Consider the following 16167-nt stretch of genomic DNA (forward strand, 5'->3'; position numbering starts at 1 on the left):
CCCCTGCAGTTCTGCCTCCAATATACAGGGTGTAACCTCACTGTTAACAGAAGAGACACAAAGGAACCCCACCCCTCCGGAACAGTTAGAATTGTTCCAGAAAGTGAGGAATGGAGGAAGACATGCAGGTACTCTGATGGCCCTGTTAGGAATATCCAAATGAACAGATGGAAAAAATAACCCAAATTACACGTACTACATGATGGGGTCAAATTTAGCTACGACAGATCAGGAAAGGGATCTTGAAGTTATAGTGGGTAGTTCTCTGAAGACATCCACGCAGTGTGCAGCGGCAGTTAGTAAAGCAAATAGGATGTTAGGAATTATTAAAAAAGGGATCGATAATAAGACAAAAGATATCATACTTCCCCTATATAAAACTATGGTACGCCCACATCTTGACTACTGCGTGCAGATGTGGTCTCCTCACCTCAAAAAAGATATATTGGCATTAGAAAAGGTTCAGAAAAGGGCGACTAAGATGATTAGGGGCTTGGAACGGGTCCCATATGGGGAGAGGCTAGAGAGACTGGGACTTTTCAGTTTGGAAAAGAGGCGATTGAGGGGCGATATGATAGAGGTATATAAAATCATGAATGGTGTGGAGAAAGCGAATATAGAAAAATTATTTACCTTTTCCCATAATACAAGAACTAGGGGACACCAAATGAAATTGATGGGTAGTAGGTTCAAAACTAATAAAAGGAAATTTTTCTTCACACAGCGCACAGTCAACCTGTGGAACTCCTTGCCCGAGGAGGCTGTGAAGGCCAGGACTCTATTAGGGTTTAAAAAAGAGCTCGATAAATTTTTGCAGGTTAGGTCCATAAATGGCTATTAGCCAGGGATAAAGTATGGTGCCCTGGCCTTCAGAACAAGGGCAGGAGATGGATGGCAGGAGATAAATCACTTGATCATTGTCTTCTGTTCTCCTTCTCTGGGGCACCTGGCATTGGCCACCGTCGGCAGATGGGATGCTGGGCTGGATGGACCTTTGGTTTGACCCAGTATGGCCATTCTTATGTTCTTATGACTCTTGTGAGCCTGGGGGACAGGGGAGAGTCAGGTCACCTCTATGCTGCTCCTGGCTCTGCTGCAGGTCCTTGAGAGGAGACCCTGACTCCTGGCCTCTCATGCTCCTCACCAAGCTTCTGACCTAACTGAAGTGAAAGATCCCCCAGTATTAGGGCAGAATAGGCAGCCCAGACCTGAGAGATAATGAAACAGGGTCTCCGTATATCTTGGGGGTGGGGGCAAACTACAGCCCATGGGCCACATCAGGCCCATCAGCTGTTTGAATCTGGCCCTTGCACTCCCCACAGGTAGTGGGATCTGGGGCTTATAGCTGAGTGGTTTGAGCATTGCCTTGTAAACCCATGTTTGTGAATTCAGTCCTTGAGGAGGCCACTTAGGGGTCTGGGGCAAATAGTTTAAAAAAATCTGGCAGGGATAGTGCTTGGTCCTGCCAAGGCAGCAGGGGACTGGACTTGATGACCTCCCGAGGTCCCTTCCTGCTCCATGAGATGTGCATGTATGTATAGGCTCTGGCACTTCAGCTGTGGAGTGGGAGAGGAATGTGGGTCTTGCTCTGCCCACACATACGTGGCTCCCACTTGCAACCGTTTGTTCCCAGTCCATCTCATGTGTCGGGCAGTCAGGAGGCTCTGTGCTTTGCCACTGCCCCAAGCACTGTCCCCATAGCTCCCACTTTTTGGGATGGGAACCACAGCCAATGGGAGCTGCAGGGGTGGTGCCTGCAGATGGGGAAGCACACAGAGCCACTTGGCTGTGCCTCTGTATAGAAGTCAAAGGGCAAAACACACTGCTGCTTCTGGCAACTGCTTGAGACAAGAACCAACAAGATCCTGCACCTCTGAGACTCCTTCTGCACACCGAACCTCTGCCCCAGACCCGGTTCCCTTCCCACTCTCCAAACCCCTTGGGCCCAGACCAGAGCCCCCTTCACCCACAACCCACAAGTCTTTCAAGCATCCATACAGCATCCAGCCCCTGCTCCTCTGGATTCACTCAGTTATCAAATCTGCTGTTCCCTGAGGAACTATATGCCACAGCTTACTAACTACACCCTACAACACTTCCAGTTCAGCATGCAGCACTTAGATATATTTACCGCAAACCTACGTTTATTTAACAAACCAGCAAGGCCCTTGAAGTGCTTTCTAGGGCCTAAAACTTAACTAACAAATTCTCCTCTAGTCTAAAACAAAATCCCACACAAAGTTTTGCTGATGTTTTCAGTCAAGCCTGGTGTAGATTTCTTTTCATGAAGCAAACACAATGACTGCTTACCTTCTCCCCACTGGTGGCCAGCAGAGTCCCAACAGTTCTTTGTCTTTGCTTGTAAAAGGATGCCCCTGCTGGTTTGGTTTCTTCTCAATCTCTCCCTGACCAGTCCCGATGAGCAATTTTTTCACATTACCAGTGAGCGCCAACTGCGAACCATTTGATACTCCTGCTGCAACCTGCCCAAGAGAGACGCTTCCCTTGCCCCCTGCTGGGCAGGAGCACGTAGGTCACCTTTTGATGATCCTGCATTAGTAGTGCTCAAACCTAGCAACCATCATCAGCACAGATATGTAACTCCTCCCAAATTTCCCATCCATCCCCTGGGGATCCCTGTAGCATTTATGTGCCCTGTGACACAGGGATGGCCAGCTAACAACGAAATGTCCTGATCACAAGCTCCTGCTATTTTCAGCATGTGAAGGCAGAGACATATGGGACTTTGGCCAACTCCACAGCTAATCCTCTTGCAGAGTCAGACTGTGATCACCACTCTCACACTGGATAGTACCTATGTCACAGTCTCCTACGACACTGCACCTCACACCCTTTCAGGGACTGCTGGAGAGCACCTCAGGCCTCCAGGCATCCCCTTTCTTGTGGTGGTGTCTCACAGTTCTCTCCCGCCAGACGAGGAGATTTTGGCTGCAGAGTCTTACAAGTCATTGTTAGGCTTGCAACATGTCAGACTTCAGATCAGCTCCTGCCATTCTGTTTTCACAGGGAGGCGGCAGGTTAACCAGTGACCAGCCAGCTATGCAAAGTACTGTGTGTTCAGAGCAAAAGCACTACAAAGAAATAACATAAATAACAAAAACAATAACTTATGTGGAGGATTAGCTTACCAGGCAGTCATCCATCCTCCACATGGCGACCCAGAAAGACCTCCAGTACCTTTCTCTCTGTCAGTTTCACGTCAGGTCTTGGACTGAATTGGGAGTGACTCTTCTCTTTGTTTGGGGTTGATATTTTTGAACAATTTCTGCATCAATCTGCATGCTGTTTTCCCCAGGGGTGCATTTAACTAGCTGCAGTTGAATTATTTCAGTACTGAGATTTGCATTATAACTCCCCAGTGACTCCAATTCCTGCAATCACTAGTCAGTCCATAAGTATACCCAGTAATCATATCAATTTGATACAACAATCTGACTATTCCACGCTTCCATAGCATATCACATCTCAAGGCATAATCTATGACTGCTATATTGTTACCAAAGTACTGCATATGTCATACCTCACATTTGTTTTAAAGGGACTACTTGTGGAGTAGGTACTGCTCAACAAAAAGATAATCACAACTGTGTGTGTCAGGCAGAGACAGGAAAATTTACACACAAACGCAGGTCAAAGTTTTTCCAAGACCTGAATCATGCACAGATTTAATATCTCTGGGAGAAGGAAAACTCTGAAGAAGTTTGGGCTAAGTATGTAAAATATTGAATGACTAAGCACTAGTGTTACCATTCACTCATGCTACCTACTAACCCTCTGCCAGGGATGGCCAGCACTGCCTCCGCCCCCTCCCTTTAATTGGTTAACTAGTTAATCATTTAAACTATTAACATTGTATTGTTTAACATTTTAAATGACATTTAGATCTGTAGTTTGGACTGAGGACTGGCTTGATGCAACAGAGTACATGTAATGTCAGGACCAGTGCGACACAGGTGAAGGATAAGTCCCGTTATCATTCAGACCTGAGCCTTCAACTCACTGTGATTAAAAAAAGCAATTCCTACTTTATTAGCCAAAAATGAATCTGTAAATCTCGAGTACAAAGACTGACTGAAGAACATCATCATGAATGCAGAATGTTCCAGACACAGCGTCGAGACAAATGCATAGATTTGACAGACTGCCAATGTGCAACCCTATGCAATACTATTCCCCCAAATAATACCTGACTCCACCAAGTTGCTCAGAAGAAATTCCCAATCCCTAAGATCCAGAAAGGGCACTGATGAAGATTAAACTGAATTCTTGCCCTGCCATCTTTGGTGCTGGGAAGGGAGGTTCAGAGCAACTGAAAAGGACATACATGAAAAAATGTATTTCAGAAGCTTATACATTCCTAGTAGACTTCTCTACCAGGTGCTTTCAAGGGGAAAACAAGCCATCCCCATGTCATCATAATGGGAAATATATAACCACTTTCAGCGACTTAGGGAGTAAGGTTCAGTTTCCAGCATTCATTCCTGGACAGACTGGGGTGTCCGGTGTATTCTGTCCGCTGGGTCCAGAAGAGCTTATGCCTAACCACATTCCTGTCTCCTATCAAAAAGGCACAGGTTCCAATCCAGTCTCCCTTCAATTACCTTCAGATAATTTCTCCTTTGCTGTCATCTGAGAACGGGGTGTTGGAGCTTCCTGAAGCAGCTGAGCCTTGCCTAGTAACACATGCTGCTTCATACTCTGAAAATCTGGTAGTGCTTTGTTGTGTGCAAACATTACTCCTTTCACAGGCAGCAGAAGCGGGTGTTTGCTGGGAGTTTGTTGGAATGGAATTCATGAACCCCACTTCCTCTCAAATGCAAAGCTGTCAGTGAGCTTCAAGCCTAACATTCTGATGACAAATTCCTTCCCCAGGGCCCACAGTTTCAAAACACCCAATACAAACAATGTTTTACCCCCATTTCTATATCTAAGCTGTTCCTGAAATCACCTGCCACCAAGTGCAGTGTTTGGAACCCAAGACATCTTTGCAGTGAAAGTATCAAAGGCCAGAATGTGGCCCTGCGCTAGTGACATCTTTCTCTGATGCGCAAAAAGTGCCAAGAGATTGATTTGTAACTTTTTCGCTTATTTTTTACATGTTAAAGGCTTTCAAAAGATGGGCTGTGCTGGCAGCCCCCGTGTGCACCAAATACAAGCATTCTTAAATAATTCTCTTCTGATTAATGAAAAGGGCCGAATGAGGCAGTTTTCATTCCTTCTGTGATTTAAAAAAAAACCTGACAGCTTCTTCCTACAGCAGAAACTATCAGCACCAGAGCAGCCTCTAGTCCATGGTCCTAGAAGAGACAACTGGCAAATACGACTTCACACCACACTTGCAGACACAAATTCACAGCTATCAGAGCCCTTTTGCACATATTCCCTGCTAGCAGATTACACTGGGTGCTGCAGTTACTCTCTGATAAACCCCAACAACTGAAGTGAAGCCTTGTTGTCTATGGGAATAAGTGCCTTAAACGGACACCGCCTAATTGCTTCACCCATGTAGATTTTGAAGAATTACGAACTCAAGTACGAGGAGACACTTATCTGTATGTAAACTAAATGAAGACCACTGTCTTTATAAGAAAACATCCCCATTCTGTGTTTACAACACTACCAGTTCAGGAAAATCAGACAGACAGTGAGACTGAACAATAAACCATAAAATGGGGTTTTGAGAATTCTCTGGGCTCTCATGAGCAGCTGTCATTGCTAACAGCAAAGAACCTGCTTTTAAAGAGGATTTCTACCTTGACAGTGTCCCTGTAAAATACCAGACACGCCTATGCAATTTATGTCTTGCTGGGCCTGAAAGGCATCTTGCTAGCTACCTTTGATAGGAAAACATGGTGTAAAACCCGAAGCTGCTCCCAGCAGCAAGTTGTCAGCTTCTCAGCACAAAGCCTGGAGCCCTTTAGAGAACAGAAAGGAGCAAGTCTGCAAGAAACACTGCAGCAGCTGTGCCTTTACTATGTAGAGAAGCTTTGACCTCATTATTACAACAGGCTGTGGGAACACTGGTGATAAGCCTGTTGCTGCTCAAGCCAGAGAAGTTATGGAAGTACCACACCCTTGCTCTTGGCCTTGCGCTGCTGTGATGATTTGCATCTTGCTGTCTTCCAGATCTTTCTCATGTCTCCCACTTCCTCACAGATCTCCCTAGAGAGATACCATACTGCATGGCCCACGTGGATGAGGCAAATAGTCAACACAGCCTGCATTCAATCACTGGAGAAGGCCACTCCTCTTCCCCTGGAAATACAGGCACATGGGTTGGGCCAGGAAAGACATTTCAGGAGCAGGAAAAAGTTCCTTAAAATTTATCACCTCATGCTGGAGTAACCTGGTGTTTGCATTACTTCACGCAGGACCAAAGAAGTCCTCTTTGTTGTCTCTCAAGCTGCAACAGGACTGGCTCAGAGTCAAAACTAGGCAAACAGCTACTCTGGCCTCCTGCAAACAATGGATCATGGAAGGCAACTGACACACCTAAGGGAACACGAGTCTATTGCCACCACATTTAACACCCAGAAGGCACTGAGCTGGAACTTTGCATCTGCTGGCATTTGTGAACATTTCCAGTAGCAACTTGGCTCCTTCCTTCTCAAGCTGAGTCAGACAGTGTTGAAAAGCCATGGGGACAGGGAGCAAGAGAGGTCTCTCCTTCTGCCACATAGCTGACAATCAAGTAAAGCTCTGGTGACCTCTAATTCCCATCCACTCCCCAAGCACTGAGAACTGTTTGGTTGGGTGGGAATCTTTGAGGTATTTAAAACAAGTTCATTCTGGTGATGCCTGGTTCCAGCAGCACTGTGGTTGATGGAGGTGCTGCTGCCCCTCTCCTGCAGACAGTTTACATTATGCTTGCAGCCCCAGAAAGCGTGCAGTGTTTAACACATCATCTCTTGTCAGGTAGCATCCACACAGCTGGCGGTATCCTGTGAATGATTCCCGCCCATGCAAGACGCGCCAGTTATCCACAAACAGCGCCTACGGGAGAGGAGAAAAGCACTTAGAATACAAAGTGGAGTGACGTCTACATGAACAGAGGTCTTACTGGAGCAGAATATGGCCTAAGTGGCACACTTACACATTAGATGTGGCCCTCGCACTGCTCAGTATATAGAAATTATAATGAAGCATTAATTACTATTTACAATGCTATTGCTCAGCCCCAGTCATGGAACAAAAGGCACCTCTGTGCTAGGTAGTGTACAAACTCAGAACAAAGTGCCATGCCCTGCCCCAAAGAGCTTCCAGTTGAAAACAAGAGACAACAGATAACACAGAAACACTGTGGAGTACAAAGAAACAAGACATTCGCTGGTGCCTCTCTGGTAGTGGTCTGCTGACCGAGTTCACCGGCAGTATAAACCTTGCATCGCTTGCCCTTCTCCTGCCATGACTGGGAGATGGTGTGTACGGCAGAAGTTCTGGCTCCCATGGGGCTGCCCTACTCCTCTCTTCACGCTGCATATTCTCCTTTCAGCCATGGAGGAGCAGAGGGAGGATGAAGCAGCTTTCGGACACTGATCTCCCCTGACTTATATAAAACCCTCTCAGTAGGCTTGGATGGAGGTATCCACTGGACCACAACATGCCTAGGGTCTGCACACCTGTAACATGGTCTGGATCCGCATGTTGTAACTGTAACGCTAAACAATGGAATGAAGCACATCACATCCATGGCACTGTAAACTCAAGACTGGAGCTACCTCGTGTGCTTCGATGGCTTGTGCACCATGACTTCCATCACAGCTGGGGTAGGGGCTCATTTGATTTTATGGACTGCTTTGCAGTGCAAGACTGAAAGCAGCCCAAGAGGACAGAGCTTGATTGGCTCTGCTTCACACTTCAGATCTACTTCCCCAACTGCAGCGCTTTTGGGTAAATTCCCAATATTTTTGCTTTGTTTTGCAACCACAACTTCCCTTCGCCCCTTCCCCCAACCCCGTGTTCTGGTGATAAGAATGTAGACAAAGGCAACTTGTGTGCTGCCAACGTAACGCACCTAACCCAGAGTTGTGAGCAGGTAACTGAGGCATGGGGAACTTGTCCAAGGTATTACACCAAGTCAGAGGCACAGGCAGCTATCGTGATTGCCAGTTCCCTGCTATAACATGTGTGTTCTGCCTCCCTCAGTGCACCGAGCTCACGTGTCCCCCCACCTGTGACTTTACCTTGCCTGGTTTCAGTTTGACCCAGAGTTCATTTTCCGGTCTCCGCAGTTCTGCGGTGAGTGTGCGATGTGCAGCGTACCAGCGATGTACAACATCATAAGGCACTGTGTTGATGACCGCTCGGTCATAGTTGTTATACCTAGGTCAGGACAAAAACAGAATGGACAGCCAACATGGATCTATGAGCAAAGCAGAGCCAGATGTTTCCACAGGAAACCGCTAAAGTACAATGCACAACGGACATCTTTCAGATGGCCACGAACTACGCCTTAGGGATTGCTGTGTGTTTATGTAGAAACTGTGTTAGCGGGGAGAGGTGGAAGGAGTGAGGATATAGTAAGGAACAAATTTAAATCCAAACCAAACTATCCTCATTGATTTATTTTTTCAAAACAAACACCCCATTTCTGTTAATATTTTGTTTTGGATTTTCTTGTAAGCCTGTTAGCCTCAAACAACCTCATCATGCCCATCTCCTATAGAAACTTCTTTTTAACTATAATTGCCAATTTATGCTGTGCAGAGAGAAATCAGAGCACTGCAGTACAGACGGAGGCAGCAGCAGCAGAGTGACTCTGAAACATTCATCTGCCAGCTTGGAATGTCGAGAGGGTGACATTCACCCAGTGCAGAGAGCTGGCAAAAGGCCCACATGTCAGAGTGAGTATTTCTTCATGGCTGGTAAGAAGGAACAAAATCAAAAGCCTTGCCTGGTTATTAACTGGCATGTCAAGGGATAGAGTGGTATAAACTCTTAAGCAGCAGATCAACCCTGATGCATCGTGGAGAAACTTAAAACTTCTTCCACCATAATAAAAGGAGACCGTGCAAGAAGTGCATGTGCAGTTTACTGTCTTAGTCTCCAATCAGTGACTAGGTCAATACTATTTTGGGAATACCAGCGCTTGAACAAACTGACCAATAACCATCCTCAGTGGGACACAATCTGTGGAACCCTGCCTCAGTGCTATATACGTTTAATGAAACAGAGGTACAAGGAGCAGGGCTGAATGTTTGTGGACCATCTTAGGTGCTTTTCTGAAGTAGAAAAAGCAGCATACACAATTGATCACTCAAATTAAAGAACACAACCTGGACCGTTTGGATTCGAACCACAATCAAAAGACACAAGACTGGGGCTAAGTTTTATACTCTACCTCACTGCAGAGTAGATGGATATACAGAAAGACCTACAGATAAAAGGCCTGATCCCACAGGCACTGACGTCAATGGCATGGCTCTCATTGACCTACACCATGCAGGGTCTAGTAAAAAGGGAAGACTACTTGCACCCCCATGCCAAAAGGCGACTGGGCCAGGCAATGGGTAGCTGCCCTGGGGTTAGCAGCTAGTTGTAATCTGAAATTTAAGTGTTGGAGTTCTCAGTGGAAATGTATACAGCATGTGAACTTGTGGGTACTTGTCCAGGAGATAATGCCCTGAAAATTCCCCGGACACCTCTCCATGCACAGTTTGGAAATTTGGCAGGCACAGAACTGCCACGTGATTCCTTTAGACAGTTAGAATGACTGGCATAGTTAACCATTTAAAATAAGGTGTGTGTTGTGAGAGTGAGTGACAATTACATAAAATGCTAAAATTAGAATAGTGGCTCCCACCCTTTTCAGACAACTCATTCAGATGAAAACCTGACCAGACAGGGCCTGTCCCCTCCCCTTCAGTCGAGCCCAATGTAACCCACAGTAGAAAGGCTGTTTCAAACCCAGTCCTGCAACTTTTCCGTTGCAGGGCACAGCTTGGAAATGACCAAGAAGAAGTGCCCTGCCAGCAAGAAAGGTGCATAAAGAGCCTAACGTGCCAGTTGGAAGAGCTTGCAGTCCCAGCACTGGTACGTGGACTTCTTTTGTGAAGGAGAGTGATTCTTTCAGTCTACTCTGTACAAAAGGACCAGCATGTGGAATAACCACACCTGCTTTTAATGGCTGCTCCCCTTCCCCCAAACAATGGTTTGACCCATTACTTCTCACCTGATCAAATAAAGCTCATTGTTCCAGGGGTAGATATTCAAAACTGGCCCAACCCCAATCATGTGGTTGTGACAGCCCCCAACATTCTCAATGTACTCATGCTTCAGCGGCACCTTGGTGAGGAGCTCAAATTCTTCAGGAGCTTTCTTGAGAACCTGCTCTGCTGCGTAGAAGCCATCCACCAGCAGCGTCCTGCCACCTGTCCCTTCGTGCTTAAGGCAGTGGAACACCTGGATACTGCAAGGGGGCATAGAACACACACCACAACAGAAAATCCAGTCAGTCAATCTGTCACATGTAGAGAACCAAGTCGTGTTATAGGAAGATAACTAACACTGGGGAATGAATCTGAACATAAGAATGGCCAAACTAGGTCAGACCAAAGGCCCATCTAGCCCAGTATCCTGTCTTTCAACAGTGGCCAACACTGGATGCCCTAGAGCAGCAGTTCTCAACCTGTTTGAGATGTGGCTTGGAGCCGCCCAGCTGGCGACCTTTACAAAAATCTAATGGTGACCCATGTTTGGGTCCCAACCCATAGGTTGGGAATCCCTACCCTAGAAGAAGTGAACAGAACAGGTAATCACAAAAACAATCCCTCTGCTGACATCCACTTCCAATCACCGACAAGCAGAAGCTATGGACACCACTCATACCTATTCTGACGAATCTATTGATGGATCTCACCTTTATGAATTTTAGTTCTTTTTTGAACCCTGTTCAAGTCTTTGTTTTCACAGCCTCCTCTGGTGAGGCGTTCCACAGGCCTACTCTGCGCTGTGTGAAGAAGAACTTCGTTTTGTTAGTTTTAAACCTGCTACCCATTAATTTCATTTGGTGACCCCTAATTATTTTGTTATTGGAACAACAAAATAACTTTTCCTTATTCACTTTTTCCACACCAGTCTTGATTTTATATCCCTCTATTGTAACCCGCCTTAGGCTCCTTTTTTCTAAGATGAAAAATCCCTGTCTTTTTAATCTGTCTTCATATGGCACCTGTTCCAAGCCCCTCATCGTATTTGTTGGATTTTCTGAACCTTTTCCAATACCAAGATATCTTTTTGAGATGAGACGACCACATCCATATGCAATATTCAGGATGTGGGGGTACCACGGATTTATGGAGAGGCAATAAGATATTTTCTGTCTTATTCTCTATCCATTTTTTAGTGATCCCTAGAATTCTGTTTGCCTTTTTGACTGCTGCAGCACATTGAGTGGAAGTTTTCAGAGAACAATCCACAATGACTCCCACCTGTTGAAAATTCTGCCATTAGAAATTTCACTCTTATAAATTACTCTTGCCTTTGGATCTGCATCTTGGGGAACCAGCGAAAGCACATACCCACAAGGCTCCTGGAAGTAGGTGGTGTCAGTGTGACGATCCAGAGCCAGTTTTGTGTATGCTGTATCTCCCCGGGAAAAGTCAGAGGTGAAATACCACATTCTACCATATATGGTCTCCCTGGAAGGGAAAAGGGAAGGTCTGATGAGGTGTACATCACATAGAAGGGCCAGTAAACACAACTTGTGTGGTACAGATTGCTTTAGGAACCATCCAAGCTGTTTTCTTTAGTGTAGCCTCACCATTGCCCAAAACGCAAAAGTAAGAAAGTAATAATATTATAATATATTGCCTATTTATAATACATATTAAGTGACTTTAATTACTAACATCAAGTGAAAGGGCTTCTACTACTTTAAGTGGTCAGTTCCTCTCCCTTATAAAAGCACCTCTCCCCTGTGTAATCCTCACAGCCTTTCCAGTCTCATGACCAATGTCCTTCAAGCTGATGAATGGCTCTTGTCTTCCAGCTGAACACCATTCTTATAAAATCAACAACAGCACCATTCCCGAGTCATGGGGAGCATTCCCACTCCTAGGCTGAAGACGCTGCCTTCACACAGCACATCCTGCCTTCCATCCACCTCCTCTGGGATTGCACAAAAACCCTGCTCAAGTCTGAAGGTTCCCAAGTCCTCCCCTGGCTCCTGGACACCAGTTCTCCAAGCCCTGAACTGTGGGGAAGGAAGATGAGCAGCAGAGGAGGAAGCAGGCTGAAGATAAGCAAATTGTAGGGGCAGAAAGCTGAAAAGCCTTTGGCCCTAGATTCTCAAAGGTCTGTAGGTACCTAACTCCCAGGGAAATAAAACAGAATTAGGCACCTACCTATCTCTGATGATCTGAGTCTTGGGTGCCACAGTGATAAGGCCTATAAGTAGCCAGGTGCATAAGATATACGGGATGCCCTGGGAACTAGATATGTCACTCCTTAACCAGCATGAACGAGAGTGGCAATTCCAAGAAGTAGCTCTCTGCATTCCCTTTGTAGCACATAAGCTGCTTCTACAGCACTCAGTCTGGAGACAGGCTGAAATTCAAACCCGGGCTCGACCAGTGGGAATTTTGCTTTACTGTACACTTAAAATAGCTTTCCCACACTTCTCTTTCTGGCCCAACTACAAGTCTTCTTTGATCTTTCCAGCTCCCAGGCTCCAGGCTGCCCTCTCAACCTTTGAATCAAAAAACAGGAAATCTTGCTCCCAGTGAAGCTCAAAATCTTCTCAGTCCACCACTCACTCCCTGATATGAACTTTATCCACTAGCACACCAGTGGTCAGATGTTGCCTCTGCATTTTCACAATGCCCTAACCCTTGCTTTCATAAGGAGATGGGGCCTGTGGACTTGCCAGGTTCTACAATGCAATGTTCCATCTTAAATCAAATGGCTTGGCCACACAGCCTGCGGGTTAATATTTCGCCTTGACTGGAGTTTTATTCTTGGATCTATGGTAAGTGAGGACTCCACCTTCATATTAAAAAGGGAGGCTACAATCTCATCCTGGTTATTTGTGTGGCTCTTGCAGCTCTCAGAAAGTTGCACGTGGCCTCCTTAGGAGACTTCAAGTTACCTGATCAAGCTGATTCTCTCTGCTAAGATTTCTGTGTCCTCTTTGGTTGGGGGAACGTTTTCTACAAAAGCAATGCCGTACAGCAGGAAGTTTTGCAGGAATTCTTTCAGTCCCTCATTTGTCTCCAGGAAGCTCTTGCAGTCAACAGAGGGCACTTGGGCTTGGTGATAGATCTCAGCATTCCAGAGAATTCGAGGATGCATGATCTCCCGCTTTTGACCCTCGTAACTGTTCTTCACCAGCCAGTCTAACCCATATTTGGTTACATGACCATCTGGCCCTGTGATAAAATACAAAGTGTTATTGCCACTGGAGCTTTGGGGTAATCAGCAAGCTATAATACATCTCATCCTACAATTCTGTTTAGCACCCACTCTTTACTGCAGTTTGATTTTCCTTAGACAAGGTATATAAAGTTATCTTTCAGATTACAGTGGGAAAGTGAGCATTTGATACACCATATTATTTCATATTTCAGTGCGCCTGATGGCTCCTTTACTTGCATTGTGAGGTCTAGCTCCCAGCTAAATTACTTTTATCTTAGCCAGAGTATGGAACCCTTTGACTATCTCCCTAGTATGATGGGGGTACCTTATTCAAAATTCAGAACAGAAGGCATCAGTTTTACAGTCCTATAACCTGAAATCAAATCCATAACCCCTTGCCCCCAGAAAGTACTGAGGAAAGTACAGAGAGCTCATTCAAGGAGGGGGTCAGGCACTGATACAACAGGAACGGCCTGAAGAGACTGCTGAGTTTTAACATGACAAATCTACAATCACTTCTCAGAGCAGTAGAAAAAGTGACAAGCTGTGGAGCAGACAAAAAGGATAGAGGATGAAATAGGAGGCAAGAGTTCTGACCAGACCTTCACATTAAAGTGAAAAATGTAAAAGAAAGGAAGCAGTCCATCTTCTAACACATTCTTTGATTGAGGAAGAGAAAATGAAGATAAACAAAACCTTTAAAAAATTGCAGACAGCTACTTATATTTGGGGGAAAAAAAGAAAACAGCTTTAAACTTTGAGACAATGTTTACAACTAGAGAGCAGGCCAGATCTACCCTCTGTTCTCAAGTTATCTGTTCACAGCTAGGTCTCTTCCCAAAACACCAATGGTCTGGTGATAAGCCTGGACTTCCCTAGGATAAAAATGTAAACCCTTTACTGGGATCCATCTTTGCCACAGCAAGAATGCCTAACCGTCAACCTAAGAATGTAAGCTAAAAGTATCCACAGGACAGTGGGAACTCTTCACTAAATGCCTATATGGAGTTCTTATGTTAACTTGGACATTTTTGGGTGCGGGGGGTGGGCAGGGGAGGTGCAGAAGGGTACCAATTTCATCACATCACTAATGGTTTGATTTTGTTCTATTGAAAGATATGCATTAAAAAGTTACCAAGGCACCTCTTTGAATTTTACATTTTTTACTTGTTAAAAGAGAACATCCAAGAGAAGAAAATAATCATTTTTAACTTTGCGCAGTCACTGCACAACGTTCAGAGCTGTTAAGCTGAAATGCTTCCCCATTTGTGAGAGTCTTTTTACACAACCAGAGGAAAGCGACAGTACGTAGTAGAAAAATGTGCTTCTCAACCACAGGAACACAAACCAACTAGGGGTCATGTTCCTCTTGAAAAACAGGGATGAAATGGTAGGGGAAGTATTCGTAGGCAGCTGCCTGAGCAGCGGTGATCATGAGATGGTTGAGTTCACTCTCCTGACCAAAGGAAGAAAGGAGAGCTGCAGAATATGGACCCTAGACTTCATAAAAGAAGACTGATTTCCTCAGGGAACCGATGGGCAGGATCTCCTGGGAAGCTAACACAAACCGGAAAGGGGTCAAGGAGAACTGGCTGTATTCTAATGAAGCCTTATTGTGGGTGCAGGAATAAACCATCCCAAATTGCAGAAAATAGTCAATATGACAGGAGATGAGTTTGGCTTAATACCAAAAGCTTCAGTGAGCTTGAAACACAAAAAGAAAGCTTACTAGAAATGGAAACCTGGACAGATGACAAGGAAGCAGTATAAAAATACTGTTCAGGCACGCGGGGCTGTGATCAGTAAGGCCAAAGCACAACAGGAGTTACGGCTACCAAGGGATGCAAAGGATAACAAAAAAAAGGGCTTCTCCAGGCGTGTAAGCAACCAGGTGGTGGTCAGGGAAAGCATGGGATCCCTACTGAATGGGGAAAGCCACCTAGTAACAGATGATGTGACAAAAGCTTAAGTACTTAATGTTCTTTTGCCTCAGTCTTCACAGACAATGTCAGCTCCCAGACTGCTGCACTAGGCAGCATGATAGGGGGGAGGAGGTGAGCAGCACTCAGTGGTGAGAGCAGGAGAGCAGGTTAAGGACTATTTAGAAAAGCTGGACATGCACAACTTCACAAGGCCAGATCTAATGCATCCAAGGCCACGTCTACACGTGCACGCTACTTCGAAGTAGCGGCGCCAACTTCGAAATAGCGCCCGTCACGGCTACACGTGTTGGGCGCTATTTCGAAGTTGATATCGACGTTAGGCGGTGAGACGTCGAAGTCACTAACCCCATGAGGGGATGGGAATAGCGCCCTACTTCGAAGCTGAACGTCGAAGTAGGGCACGTGTAGCTGATCCGCGTCCCGCAACATCGAAATAGCGGGGTCCACCATGGCGGCCATCACCTGAGGGGTTGAGAGACGCTCTCTCTCCAGCCCGTGCGGGGCTCTATGGTCACCGTGTGCAGCAGCCCTTAGCCCAGGGCTTCTGGCTGCTGCTGCAGCAGCTGGGGATCCATGCTGCATGCACAGGGTCTGCAACCAGTTGTCGGCTCTGTGGATCTTGTGTTGTTTAGTGCAACTGTGTCTGGGAGGGGCCCTTTAAGGGAGCGGCTTGCTGTTGAGTCCACCCTGTGACCCTGTCTGCAGCTGTTCCTGGCACCCTTATTTCGATGTGTGCTACTTTGGTGTGTAGACGTTCCCTCGCAGCGCCTATTTCGATGTGGTGCTGCCCAGTGTCGAAGATGAACGTCGAAGTTGCCAGCCCTGGAGGATGTGTAGACGTTATTCATCA

General features: G+C 45.9%; 1 protein-coding gene across 9 annotated transcripts in view; it reads right to left on the reverse strand.

The window, feature by feature from the left end:
* TMLHE (trimethyllysine hydroxylase, epsilon) overlaps positions 1-16167 on the reverse strand; it is a 61067-nt gene that overhangs the window by 19128 nt on the left and 25772 nt on the right. For 8 of the 9 annotated variants that reach the window (XM_075007520.1, XM_075007523.1, XM_075007518.1 and 5 more), the window contains 5 exons: positions 13109-13388; positions 11541-11660; positions 10193-10429; positions 8205-8343; positions 745-7014 (listed from right to left, as the gene is read on the reverse strand). In XM_075007520.1, coding sequence (XP_074863621.1) covers positions 6883-7014; positions 8205-8343; positions 10193-10429; positions 11541-11660; positions 13109-13388 — 908 coding nt within the window. In that variant the 3' untranslated portion in view covers positions 745-6882. Of the gene's footprint in view, positions 1-744; positions 7015-8204; positions 8344-10192; positions 10430-11540; positions 11661-13108; positions 13389-16167 lie in introns of those variants that run through there. The other variant, XR_012647256.1, reaches the window with a different exon arrangement.

Source organism: Carettochelys insculpta, chromosome 13 (genome assembly GCF_033958435.1).
Source record: "Carettochelys insculpta isolate YL-2023 chromosome 13, ASM3395843v1, whole genome shotgun sequence".
Taxonomy (NCBI): Eukaryota; Metazoa; Chordata; order Testudines; family Carettochelyidae; genus Carettochelys; species Carettochelys insculpta.